The sequence below is a fragment of the Cetorhinus maximus genome, chromosome 28 (genome assembly GCF_964194155.1).
Source record: "Cetorhinus maximus chromosome 28, sCetMax3.hap1.1, whole genome shotgun sequence".
Taxonomy (NCBI): Eukaryota; Metazoa; Chordata; class Chondrichthyes; order Lamniformes; family Cetorhinidae; genus Cetorhinus; species Cetorhinus maximus.
Window position 1 is genome coordinate 27,302,805 of NC_135906.1, and position 12,355 is coordinate 27,315,159.

The window sequence follows — 12,355 nt, forward strand, 5'->3', positions numbered from 1 at the left end:
TGTGCAAAGTTGCCCATCATAGTGGGGAAGGGTGAGAAACCAGCCTTGTTCAGAAGAAACTGGTTACCAAATTAAATTGGAACGAGCTTCCTTGTGTCAAAGCAAAATAGTGAGACGATGTGATCAACAAATACCCTCGGATGTCTAGCCAAACTGATTCAAGGATACAGCATCCGCAGTAGCTTTTAGCTTTTTGTTTTTATCAAGGATACAAGGCTAATGTACAGATTCAGAGGAACATAAGACCAGTGTATTGCAGGCCCCATCCATGACCCTATTCTCTAAGGGAGAAAGTAGAGCAGGAACTGAAAAGACTTGAGACTGTGATATCTTTGCAGAACAGGAACACTGGTGCATACACAAATAGTCACGAGAGGGGCTGTTACAAATAGTTTATTCAAGGAGCACTTTTGTGAAGCCCAAAGCCTAAATCACAGTGTAACTTATTAAAAATTCATATAAAGCCTAAGTAAATCAGGTTAAACACATACAAACATGTAACACTCATGTAGTAACAAAAATAGACAAACAAATTCAGCAGCTGCGAAATCCTAGGTAAGAGGGAACTGGTGGGCAAGAGACTAAAAGAAGGGTAATGTTGAATTAAATTATATTAAAATTACAAACCAATACACCATTCCTATGTTAGAGGCATTGACGTACACATTGATTAGGGGGAATATATAGGGGAACAGGTACACAGGCAGCATGTCCACAGTACAGAGGGAAACGGGTATAGAGACAGTGGCCGGGATTTCCTGGCCCCAGTGTGGGTGGGACCCACCCGGGTACATTCGGTGGCCCAGCCTAAAGTCCATTGACTCTCGGCAGGAGCGGACAATCCAGGCAGCAGGTAGGACCGGAAAATTCCCTCCAGGAGAAAATGGTCCAGAGAAGGTGTGTACACAGCACAGGGGGAATGGTACAGAAACAATGCATACACAGAACAGGGAGAGCAGGGGAAGAGACTGTGTGTACATAGTACAGGAGGAACAGGGACATACAATGTGTACACAGCACATGGGGAATTGTACAGACAGTGTGTACATAGTACAGCTACCGTGGGCGTACAGACAGTGGGCTGAATATCCCAACCATTTGGAGACAAGGTTGGAGATGGGGGATGGGGACTGGGAACAGACGGGGGAGCTGCTTTTGGATGGCTTCCCAATGCATTTGTGTCTCCAAGGGAACTTCCTGGGGAAAACAGGGAAGAAATGTGACAGGCCCCTCCAACGAGGCAAGCAGCTCCAACGAGGCGGGCAGCCAACTATGCCACTTAAAAGCCCAATTACAGGCCGCTTTCCGATAGAGACGGAAGCCCTCGCCAATGGAGCGGCTGCCCACTGTGTGCAGAGCCCACCAGCTCTCCAGAGACAGGCAGGGAGCTATCGCCACTGCCTTTAAATCCCTCCCAACCCCCGACCCCCCGACCCCTGACCCCCCGACCCCCCAGCTCCCTGGGGCCATGGGGATCAGAAGGCAACAGCTGCAGGCCATCCTGTGTAGGGGTTTCCCCTCGAAACCATTGGCCTGACAGCTGTGACCACACTTTTAATCATTTTCGAGGTTTTCCTCCATCTTGAGGCCGCTTCACAGTCGCACCCGCCTAAATCTGCAGCTTCCACCTCCCCTGGGCGGAGCTGCTGACCATCCACAGCCTCGAGCGCTCCCATTGGCCCTGCCGCCCGGGTGGCCCGCCCACTGTCCCTAATTGGATGGGGCACTGGGAGTCAGCCTGCTGGGAAATTCAGCCAAGCGTATGCGGAGTCAGGGATCTGACTGTATTTTTAAGGGGCAGGACACTCTGTGATGCTTTGTTTGCCTATCTACAGGACGGTAGCACTGCAGTCTCTATCGCAGTCGAGTCTGGACAAAAGGAGATTGCTGCCCTTCTCTACAAGCATCTGAATCACTCCAAGGACCTCCGCAGCTCTTCCCCGGTGAGAATCCCAACAACCCATCCTCAATCCTGCGCCCACCGTTAACTGAGCCAACGAAACCTGCAAAGCCCATCGATTTCCTCCCAGTGCCTTGGTCTCTTTCCGACAGTGTAGCTGGGCCAGGCCATCTCGAAGGGGTCTCCATGACAACTGTCAATCGCTCAGTCGGAGATTCCTGTCGAACGGGCGCAGGACTGGACCAGCTTTACCTCACCACATTTTAAATCCGATTTTTGTTCATTATCTTTCCCACAGCGTTGACATCTTTAACCTGTTTCCACCTAGTTATCTCTGTCTCGCTCTGTGTCTCTCTCGTTCTGTTTGGTGCAAGTAGGGAGTGACTCCAAGTGTCCCCTTTCTCTGGTGCCCCCATCCCCTGGGGTGCCTATTGTATAAGGCAGGGCAGAGAGGCTCTGTTGAACTTGTATGGAATCTTGGTTGGACCACGCTTAGCAGAATGGGCACAATTCCGGTCCCCATTATTACTAACAGGGTATGGAAGCACTGGAGAAGGTGCAACAAAGATTTACAAAGATGATATCAGAACTGAGAGGTTATAACTATCAGGAAAGAATGAACAGACTGGGGCTGTTTCCTACAGAAAATGGAAAATCGAGGGGGCGCCCGATAAAGATCTTTAAAACTATGACGGGGTTTCATCAGGTAAAATGTTAGAGAAGATGTTTTCACCTTGAGGAGTCCAAAACTAGGCTCCAGAGATATAAGCTAGTCATTAACAAATTCAGTAAGGGATTGAGGAGAAACATCTTTACCCAGAGAGTAGTTAGAGTGTGAAACTTGCTACCACACTGTGTGGTTGAAGTGGATAGTGTAGACCCATTTAAGGGGAAACGAGATAAACACTTGAGGGAGAAAGGAATAGAAGTGTAGGGTGAGATAAGGTAGGATGGGAGGAGGCTCATGTGAAGCAATTACAGTTGCATAGACCAATTGGGCTGAATGGCCTGTTTCTGTGCTGTAAATTCTATGTAACTGTTCGTTAGCTACAGCCCTGGGCAGTCACTGCCCTCACCTGGCGATAATGTGAATTGCCTCCAGTTTTTAAAAGGTTTTCTGGTGGTGAATTGATTATTTAGAGGCTATGAGTACCATTATCCCAGTCATAGAGATAGATCCAACCATTCACAACCTCGGGTGGGTTATCACATTTTACAATCTGGTAATTGTCCCCCTTCCCCAAGTGTCCTGTAATTGTTAAAAAATAAACCCGGTCCGCTATTGGACTGGGCACAAAGGAGCTACCCTAAACCAGTTACAATCTGGAGTGACACTTCCATATCCCTTCACCACACAGGGTTCATTGATACCTTTGTTACCTCCAGTTTCCTGACCAGCTTCCCACCTTCCATTGCCTCACAAACATGAGCTCATACCAAACTCTGCCGCCCATATCCTGACTCACGCCAAACCCCACTGGCTTATCACACCCCATCCCCAGTGATCGCCGGGTTCCCGGTCCCACAACAGCACAACATTAAAATTCTCATCCTCATTTTCAATCCCCTCCATGACCTCACCCCTCCCTATCTCTGTAACCTTGCAGATATCTCCACTCTGCCGATTTTGGCTTCCTGTCCATCACCAATTCCATCATTAGTGGTTGTGTCTTCAGTTGCCTGGGCCCTAAACTCTGGAATTCCCTCCCTAAAACTCTCCGCCCCTCTTTATACATTTCCTCCTTGACAGACACTTCTTGAAAATATTTTGGTCACTTATCCTAATGTCTCATGTGTCTCAGTGTCAAATTTTCTGTGATAGTTACTCTTGCATAGGGCTTTGGGATGTTTTACCACATGGGTTTGTCTCTCTGTACCAGACTGTCGATCCTGTTCGTCTGGCTCTTTAGTTAGTAAGTAAATGAATCATTGTGACCCTCGCTCTGTAGGATAGGCATTGCTTCCCATTCCTGTCTCTGTGCTCACAAACAGGTGCCCAACTCAGTGAAGTCTGATTAAAGATAAGAAATATGAGCAAGAGGAGGCCATTCAGCCCTTCGAGCCTGCTCTGCTGTTCAATACCACCATGGCTGATCACCTACCTCAGGGACTCCTCCTTAACTCCCTTAGTATCCAAAAATCTATCAGTCTTAGCGACTGAACATCTCTGGGGTAGAGAATTTAAAGATTCACAGCCCTCTGAATGCGGAAGTTTCTCCTCATCCCAGTCTGTCTGATTAGGGGCTGTGTCGATAAAAAAAAACCAAATGTCTAACCTGGCTGTGCTTTTTTAACCCTTTGCTACAGGCTCCACCTGCCCACACACAGAGCCTGGCTCACCCCTCGCCGTCTAAAGCCCAGCAGTAGGCCCGAGTGCCACTCGATTCAGCTCCTTATGCTGCACCAAGTGGAAATTCAACAGGAAGGGCCTGAACAGACTGAGGGCATCTCTCCCCAACAGCCGGGGTACCTCCTTGCCGGGGTAGGCCCAGATTGCGTTCGACACTGAGGTACGGCGGCGGAGCCTGTCGCCTGTGTTAATGAACTCTCGGAGGGCAACTCGTACACCGAGGCACGAGGTCTGAACAAAGAGAGCGAATGGAAATTAAAACCCTCACATCAGCAGGTTGTAAACCTGCAGCTTTAACCTGCGCGACAATCTCGCAATCCGTCCACCAGCCTTTTTATATGAAGAAGATATGTAGACGTTGTAAAGGACAGTCGGCCTATGTTTGATTCAGTTTGATTCCGGCCATCTCTGGCTCCTCTCCCCCTCCTCCCTTTAGGTCAGTTGACACCTCGCCAAGATTCTCAGGAGCTGTGTCCGGCCTGGGCGCTCCCCTTACCATCTCCTGAGGGCTGTGCTTCTATCGATGCTTCAGCCAGTGACACTGGTGCAGACAACCAGCATCTCCAGGGCCTGCGTTGTAGAGTTTAGACTGACAGGATAGAGGGAGCTATCGTGCAGGCATCAGGCGATGCTGCCGCTCGGGGTTGTTCTCCAGCTCACACTGGCAGACTCTAAAGCGGCCTTGTTAGGATGGCACTGGGTCAACCAGTGTCCAGCTGGAGATGAGGCTGGATTCACACCCCCCCCAGGGCTCTGAGATTCAAGGCCAGACTCTGGTTCTGAACTTCCCTGATCATGCAGTCAAACAGCTCTGCTTAATATCAGTCAGCGGGAGATGGTGAGAATGACACAGGTGCTGAATATTATGTGGGGCTGTGTTACCCTAGCTTGAGCAATGGCCTGACCCAGAGTGAGAGGGGGAGGGGGGAAAGGTCAAACTTCGCTGACCACAGTCCTCAGCCGCCAACTCAGAACTGGCAGAGCCCGGGGATGAAGGAGTGGACCCAGTTGGTACTTGATTTATGGACCCAGCAGCCAACTCCCTCAGCTGGGCAATGACACACGACTGCTAGAAAACTGAAAGAGGGGAGCAGGGAGCGGAGATTAACGATTTCAACAGGACAGAGGGTGTGAGTGATGCTTCAACAAGCCAATATTTGTGGTTGGATTGGGGGAGGGGGGAAAGCCAGGAAACAATGACTACTTTACCCAGCTAGAGGTCAGTGTGGACCAGCCCAGTATCGTAGTTTAGAGACCAGAGGCTACAGAGAGTGGAGGGAGGAAGGCTGGAGACATTGGGATGAAAAATTGGGTGGGGCTTAGGAATGGGCAGCCATTCTACCACTCTGTTCCCCTCGTGTTTGAATTCCAATGGCTTTATTTAAAACATCACCTGATTTGTTTCAAAGGGAATATGGAAAGCTCAGGACCAGGCTGTACCCAGTGTTGAACATAAAGCAAGTTACACCATGCACCATCATACACCCTCCCTCCCCTCACACCCATTGCACACACTTGATATATAAGCCAAATGTATTGGAGTTAATCTTGTGTATATTATTAAGCTGATATTTACAGGTCTGGTTACAGTCTTGTCTCCTGCCACTCTCCGTTTTATCTATTACTAATAACCAGTTGTACTTCATTCCTGTTGATGTCGCTGGGATTGGTGCTTTCTGTGGGGTACCTAGACCTGCCCCTTCCCTTGGTGTCTTTGTTATTAGCCTTTATACAGAAGTATCTATCAAAGAGTTTTGTAATCCACATATTGAAATATACTGAAAAGGGATTATTACTGGCCTGTGCTTTATTTCATCAACCATCTCTCCTTGAGTGTGCAGGAAAATCTCGCTAAGACTTCAAAGGTGACGAGGTGGAGAATTGCAGGGTGAATGGTGCAGTTCCTGTCTGGCAGACCAGTACCGGGAGAAGGGCTGAGGGTTCAGTGGGGATCTGTTTGGATCAATGTACAGCACAAATCTATTTGGAATGAATCTACATCTGTGTAGCCCTGCAAATGCACCACTCCTGTCAGCTTTTCTACTAGAGATGGCTCGGTCCACATTTGTCCATATAAAGTTGTCACACTATGAACGTGGCTGTCTTCCATTGTAAATGTGGACGTGGGAGTTTATCATAGAAATATCAAAATAAGGACTAAAATCTGAGTTCAAAACGTGGACTGAATTATATTTTCTTGCCAAGGTTCATTCTCCCACTCTCTGAATCAGCTTTCTTGAGGATAATACTTGATTTTGATGGTTTCCCCTGTGTGCATTGCTACAGGAGATTAACTGATGTACATGTATATATGCACACACACACACACATATGCATATTTTGGATGAGATATTAAGTCAAGGCTTCATCTGCCTTCTCAGGTAAATATAAAAGATCTCTTGCCACTATTTCAAAGAAGAACAAGGGAGTTCCTCCCAATGTCCTGACCAATATTTATCCCTCAATCAATTTCAGTAAAACAGGTTATCTGGGCATTATCACAATGCTGGTTTGTGGGAGCTTGCTGTGTGCAAATTGGCTGCCACGTTTCCTGCATTAGAATAGTGACTACACTTCAAAACTTAATTAATTAGCTTTAAAGCACTTTGAGGTGTCCTCAGGTCATGAAAAGCTCTATATAAACGAAAGCTCTTTTTATATTATATATTTATATTTCACCTCTCTCCTAACTATACTCAGTTCTATACTTCAGGGATGGATACACCAGTTCTGCCGAAGGGTCATGAGGACTCGAAACGTTAATTGATTTCTTCTCCACCGATGCTGCCAGACCTGCTGAGTTTTTCCAGGTAATTCTGTTTTTGTTTTGGATTTCCAGCATCCGCAGTAGCTTTTAGCTTTTTGTTTTTAGCTCTTTTTCCTTCTTGTGCAGACCTCTATACAACAGTTACAAGGAATTCTTGATGCATATAGTCCATTTTACTGATATAACCTTTGAAACTTAATGGACCTCTTCACTGTCACTCCCGTTACAGGACTATAAGACGTAGGAGCAGAAGTAGGCCAATCGGCCCATCGACTCTGCGCTGCCATTCAATGATATCATGGCTGATCTGATAATCCTCAATTCCACTTTCCGGCCTTTTCCCCATAACCCTTGATTCCCTTACTGACTAAAAATCTGTCTATCTCAACCTTGAATATACTTAACGACCCAGCCTCTACAGCCCTCTGCAGTAAAGAATTCCACAGATTGACTATCCTCTGAGAGAAGAAATTCCTCCACATCTCTGTCTTAAATGGGCGACCCCCTACTCTGAGATTATGCCCTCTGGTCCTAAACTCTCCCACAAGGGGAAACAACCTCTCAGCATCTACCCTGTCAATCCCCCTAAGAATCTTATATGTTTCAATAAGGTTGCCTCCCATTCTTCTAAACTCCAATGAGTACAGGCCCAGCCTACTCAACTTCTCCTCATAAGAAAATCCCTCCATCCCCAGGATCAGCCTCGTGAACCTTCTTTGGACTGCCTCCAATGCCAGTATATCTTTCCTTAGATAAGGGGACCTAAACTGTTCACAGTATTCTAGGTGTGGTCTAACTAGTGCTTGTATAGTTTTAGCAAGGCTTCCCTATTTTTATACTCCATTCCCTTTGAAATAAAGGCCAACATTCCATTTGCCTTCCCTATTACCTGTTGAACTTGTATGTTAGCTTTTTGGGATTCATGCACGAGGACCCCCAAATCCCTCTGTGCTGCAGCTTTCTGCAGTCTTTCTCCATTTAAATAATATTCAGCTCCTCTATTCTTCCTGCCAAAGTGCATAACCTCACACTTTCCCACATTATGTTCCATCTGCCACGTTTTTGCCCACTCATTTAACCCTGTCTATATCCCTCTGTAGACCCTTTGTGTCATCCTCACCACTTGCCTTCCCACCTATTTTGGGTCATCTGCAAACTTGGCGATAGTACATTCACTCTCCTCATCTAAGTCATGAATATATATTGTAAATAATTGTGGCCCCAGCACTGATCCCTGTGGCACTCCACTAGTTACAGGTTGCCATCCTGAAAATGCCCCCTGTATCCCTACCCTCTTCTATTAGTTAGCCAGTCCTCTATCCATGCTAATATGCTACCCCCAACACCATGGGCTCTTATCTTATTAAGTAGCCTTATGTGTGGTAACTTTCCCCCTCCCTGATGCAGCACAATGTCTACAGCTCAGACTCCAGATCCTTAACTCAGATCCAAAGTTCCTCGAGCTGCAAACACTTGGTACAGATGTGTTCACACCGGATCACCTTGGTGTCCAGCAGCTCCCACATGCTGCAGCAGCAACACATCACCTATCCTGCCATCGCTATCTTATTTTAGATCTAATATCCCTGCTCTTTATACTTTATTGAAATTAATTCATTATTGAAAATAATTATTATACTTAACAAGCTATTTTTAACAAAGAGAAAATAAAGACTAGAGATTTAAACACTAACTATAGACCTTAATTTTAATCTAAAGACTAGAAATACTCACCAATTCAACTCACCAATCAGCTGCTCTCTGCACTCTTTTTAAATGAAGTCTCCCCGCTCTGTTTTAAATTATGTCCACACACACCCACTCTCTGTTTAAATTAAGTCAATGCTCACCCGCTCTCTGTTTAAATTAAATCAACGCTCACCCACTCTCTATTTTAAATGAAGTCCACATGCTCACCCACTCTCTATTTAAATTAAGTCAATGCTCACCCACTCTCTATTTAAATAAAGTCCACACTCACCCACTCTCTATTTAAATTAAGTCACTGCTCACCCGCTCTCTATTTTAAATAAAGTCCACGCTCACCCACTCTCTATTTCAAGGAAAGCAATTATGAGAATATATTTGCTTTCTTGATGAGCGACTGAGATGTTGATTAAGTTCATGCCGAACCTCAATAACTACTTGCATTTATATAGCACCTTTAACATAACAAAACATCCTAAGATGCTTCACAAGAGCATAAAACAAAGTTTGACACTAAGCCACATAAGGTGATTCTAGGACAAATGGCAAAGCACTTGGTCAAAGAGGTATTTTTTGAGGAGCAACTTAAAGGAGGAAAGAGAGGTGGAGTACTTTAGGAAAGGAATTCCGGGGCTTATGGGCCCAGCAGGTGAAGACGTGCCCACCAGTAGTGAAGCAATTGAAATTGGAGATGCTCAAGAGGCTGGACTTAGAGGAGTACAGATATCTTGGAGGGTTATGGGGGGTGGAGGAAATTTGATAGGGAGAACACAACATCCAGCTAAAGACTTGCATTGACCGTTAACCAGAATTGTCAGACACACTGTCTAAGACTCTGAATAAATACATTATGGAACATAGGATATGGTGAGATTTCAGTTCACTCAGGGAGTTGCTGTTGCAATATGTACTCTTACTGTACTGTTGTAGAGAATGATGGTAGAGGCTCCAACATTCTTTCCATCATATGGTTGGCGCAGATTCTCTCCCACTCTTACCACCTGCTATTGGTGTATGTTGGAAAGGTTTAAAAGTTGACACTCCGCTTGTTTGACCATGTTATGGATGCCCCTTCCTTGGCCAAAGTCCTGTGGTGGGAGTTGAACCCAGCTCTTTACTGGATCAGAGGCAGGGACGCTGCCCACTGCGCCCACAAAACTTCCCGTGTAGGTTTGGTAGGATATGTTTATTTGCGAATGAGGTTTAATAAGTAATTGCTCCAAAGTACAGCAGCAAGTACAGGATGTGTGAGGATACAATCTGCAGCTGCGTTTGAGCCTTGCTGCCAGTAGATGGCGCTGTCATACAGCCCTGCCAATGGAAATGGTCCGTTCTGTCTAATAGGTGGATGTCCCAGTTAGTGAATCAGGCAGCAGAGGGCATTGTGTGAATCACAACTGTTTTATTGTTAAACTATAGTTTGAACAAATACCAATTTCCACTCTTCCCTTCCGGATCCTTTCCTGGTCCAGGACCAAAATCTCCCTCTGCTGGGGGAGAAACCGAGTTCATAATAAGTACAGGCTTCAATGAGCATCACCTGCTCTCAATTCACCTTGAAGCTTGGTCCTGGTTTACACGTAAAGGGACCTGCATTTCTAACATTGGCACACTCCACAGCAACAGTTTGAAGTTTGTTCAGGGTGTTTGTTGTACTTTAGCATGTGTGTGTTTAAAGTTAAACCATGGGAATTACAGTACAGGAGGAGGCCATTCAGCCCCATCACATCCAAACAATGTTAGCTCTTCAACTGGGCTGTTTCCTTTCAACAACAATAACTTATATGTTTATAGCACCTCCCAAAGCACTGCACATGAGCATTATAAACTGAAATATGACAATGACCCGCATCAAATATGAGGTCAGATAAACAACATCTTGGTCAAAGAGATTTTTAAGGAGTATCTGAAAGAAGGAAAGTGAGGTAAAGAGGTGGAGAAGTGGGAAATCCAGAGCTTAGAGTCCAGGCAAAGAAAGGCACAGCCACTAATGGTGGAACGATTAAAATTGTTGATATCGGAGAGGCTGAAATTAGAGGAGTGAAGGTTTCTCAGAGGATTGTAGGGCTGGAGGAGATCACAGAGATGGGGAAGGGCAAGGCCACAGAGGGATTTGAAAACAAGGACACACATTTTAAAATCGAGATATTGCTTGACCAGAAGCCAGTGTAAGTCAGTGAGCGTAGGGGTGGTAGGTGTGAGTTAAGACACTAGCAGCAGTGTTTTAGATTCAGGTTTACGGAGGATAGAATGTGGGAGGCTAACCAGAAGTGGGTTCGAATAGTCAAGTCTAGAGGTAACAAAGGCATGAATGAGGGTTTCAGCAGGGGATGAGCTGAGACGGGGTGAACTCAAGGATATAGGTGGCCTTATAGTGATGGCGCAAATATGTGTTCGGAAGCTCAGCTTTGGGTCACATTTTAAAAATTCATTTTTGGAATGTGGGTGTCGCTGGCTAGGCCAGAATTTATTGCTCATCCCTAAATGCCCTTGAGAAGGTGGTGGTGAGCTGCCTCCTTGAACTGCTACAGTCCATGTGGTGTAGGTACACCCACAGTGCTGTTAGGGAGGGAGATCCAGGATTTTGACCCAGTGACAGTGAAGGAACGGTGATATATTTCCAAGTCAGGATGGTGAGTGGCTTTGAGGGGAACTTCCAGGTGGCAGTGTTCCCATGAATCTGCTGCCCTTGTCCTTCTAGATGGTAGTGGTCGTGAGTTTGGAAGGTGCTGCCTAAAGGAGCCTTGGTGAGTTTCTGCAGTGCATCCCTGAGGAACTCCTGCATTGATGTTCTGGAACTGAGATGATTGACTTCGAACAACCACAACTATCTTCCTTTGTGATAGGGTATGACTCCAACCAGCGGAGAGTTTCCCCCCTGATTCCCATTGACTCCATTTTTGCTAGGGCTCCTTGATGTCACACTCAGTCAAATACTGCCTTGATGTCAAGGGCAGTCACTCTCACCTCAACTCTGGAGTTCAGCTCTGTTGTCCATGTTTGAACCAAAGCTGTAATGGAGGTTAGGAGCTGAATTACCCTGGCAGAACCCAAACTGAGCATCAGTGAGCAGGTTATTGCTAAGCAAGTGCCGCTTGATAGCACTGTTGATGACTCCTTCTATTACTTTACTGATGATGGAGAGTAGACTGATGGGGCGGTAACTGGCCGGGTTGGATTTGTCCTGCTTTTTGTGTACAGGACATACCTGGGCAATTTTCCACATTGCCCGGTAGATGCCAGTGTTGTAGCTGAACTGGAACAGCTTGGCTAGGGGCACGGCAAGTTCTGGAGCACAAGTCTTCAACACTATTGGCGGAATATTGTCAGGGCCCATAGCCTTTGCAGTATCCAGTGCCTTCAGCTGTTTCTTGATATCAAGTGGAGTGAATCAAATTGGCTGAAGACTGGGATCTGTGATGCTGGGGACCTCAGCAAACAGAGAGGTTTAGCCCTAGATGGTGGTTTATCCAATTCCCCTTTGAATGATGTACCCTAGAATTTTACAAAACAGGCGATTCACCCCAACTGATCTACAAGGTGTTTATGCACCACACAATCCTCCTGCCACACTCCCTGCCCCTTGTGGGAAAGCATTTCGTGTGAACACATTTCTCCCACTTGCCTAACA

General features: G+C 46.2%; 1 protein-coding gene across 7 annotated transcripts in view; it reads left to right on the top strand.

Annotated features, from left to right (window-relative positions):
- Positions 1 to 6,045, top strand: part of kank2 (KN motif and ankyrin repeat domains 2) — a 114,109-nt gene extending 108,064 nt beyond the window's left edge. For all 7 annotated transcript variants that reach the window (XM_078531505.1, XM_078531500.1, XM_078531502.1 and 4 more), the window contains 2 exons: positions 1,836 to 1,943; positions 4,208 to 6,045. In XM_078531505.1, the coding sequence (XP_078387631.1) occupies positions 1,836 to 1,943; positions 4,208 to 4,267 (168 nt within the window). In that variant the 3' untranslated portion in view covers positions 4,268 to 6,045. The remainder of the gene's footprint in view (positions 1 to 1,835; positions 1,944 to 4,207) is intronic.
- Positions 6,046 to 12,355: the final 6,310 nt, after the last annotated feature.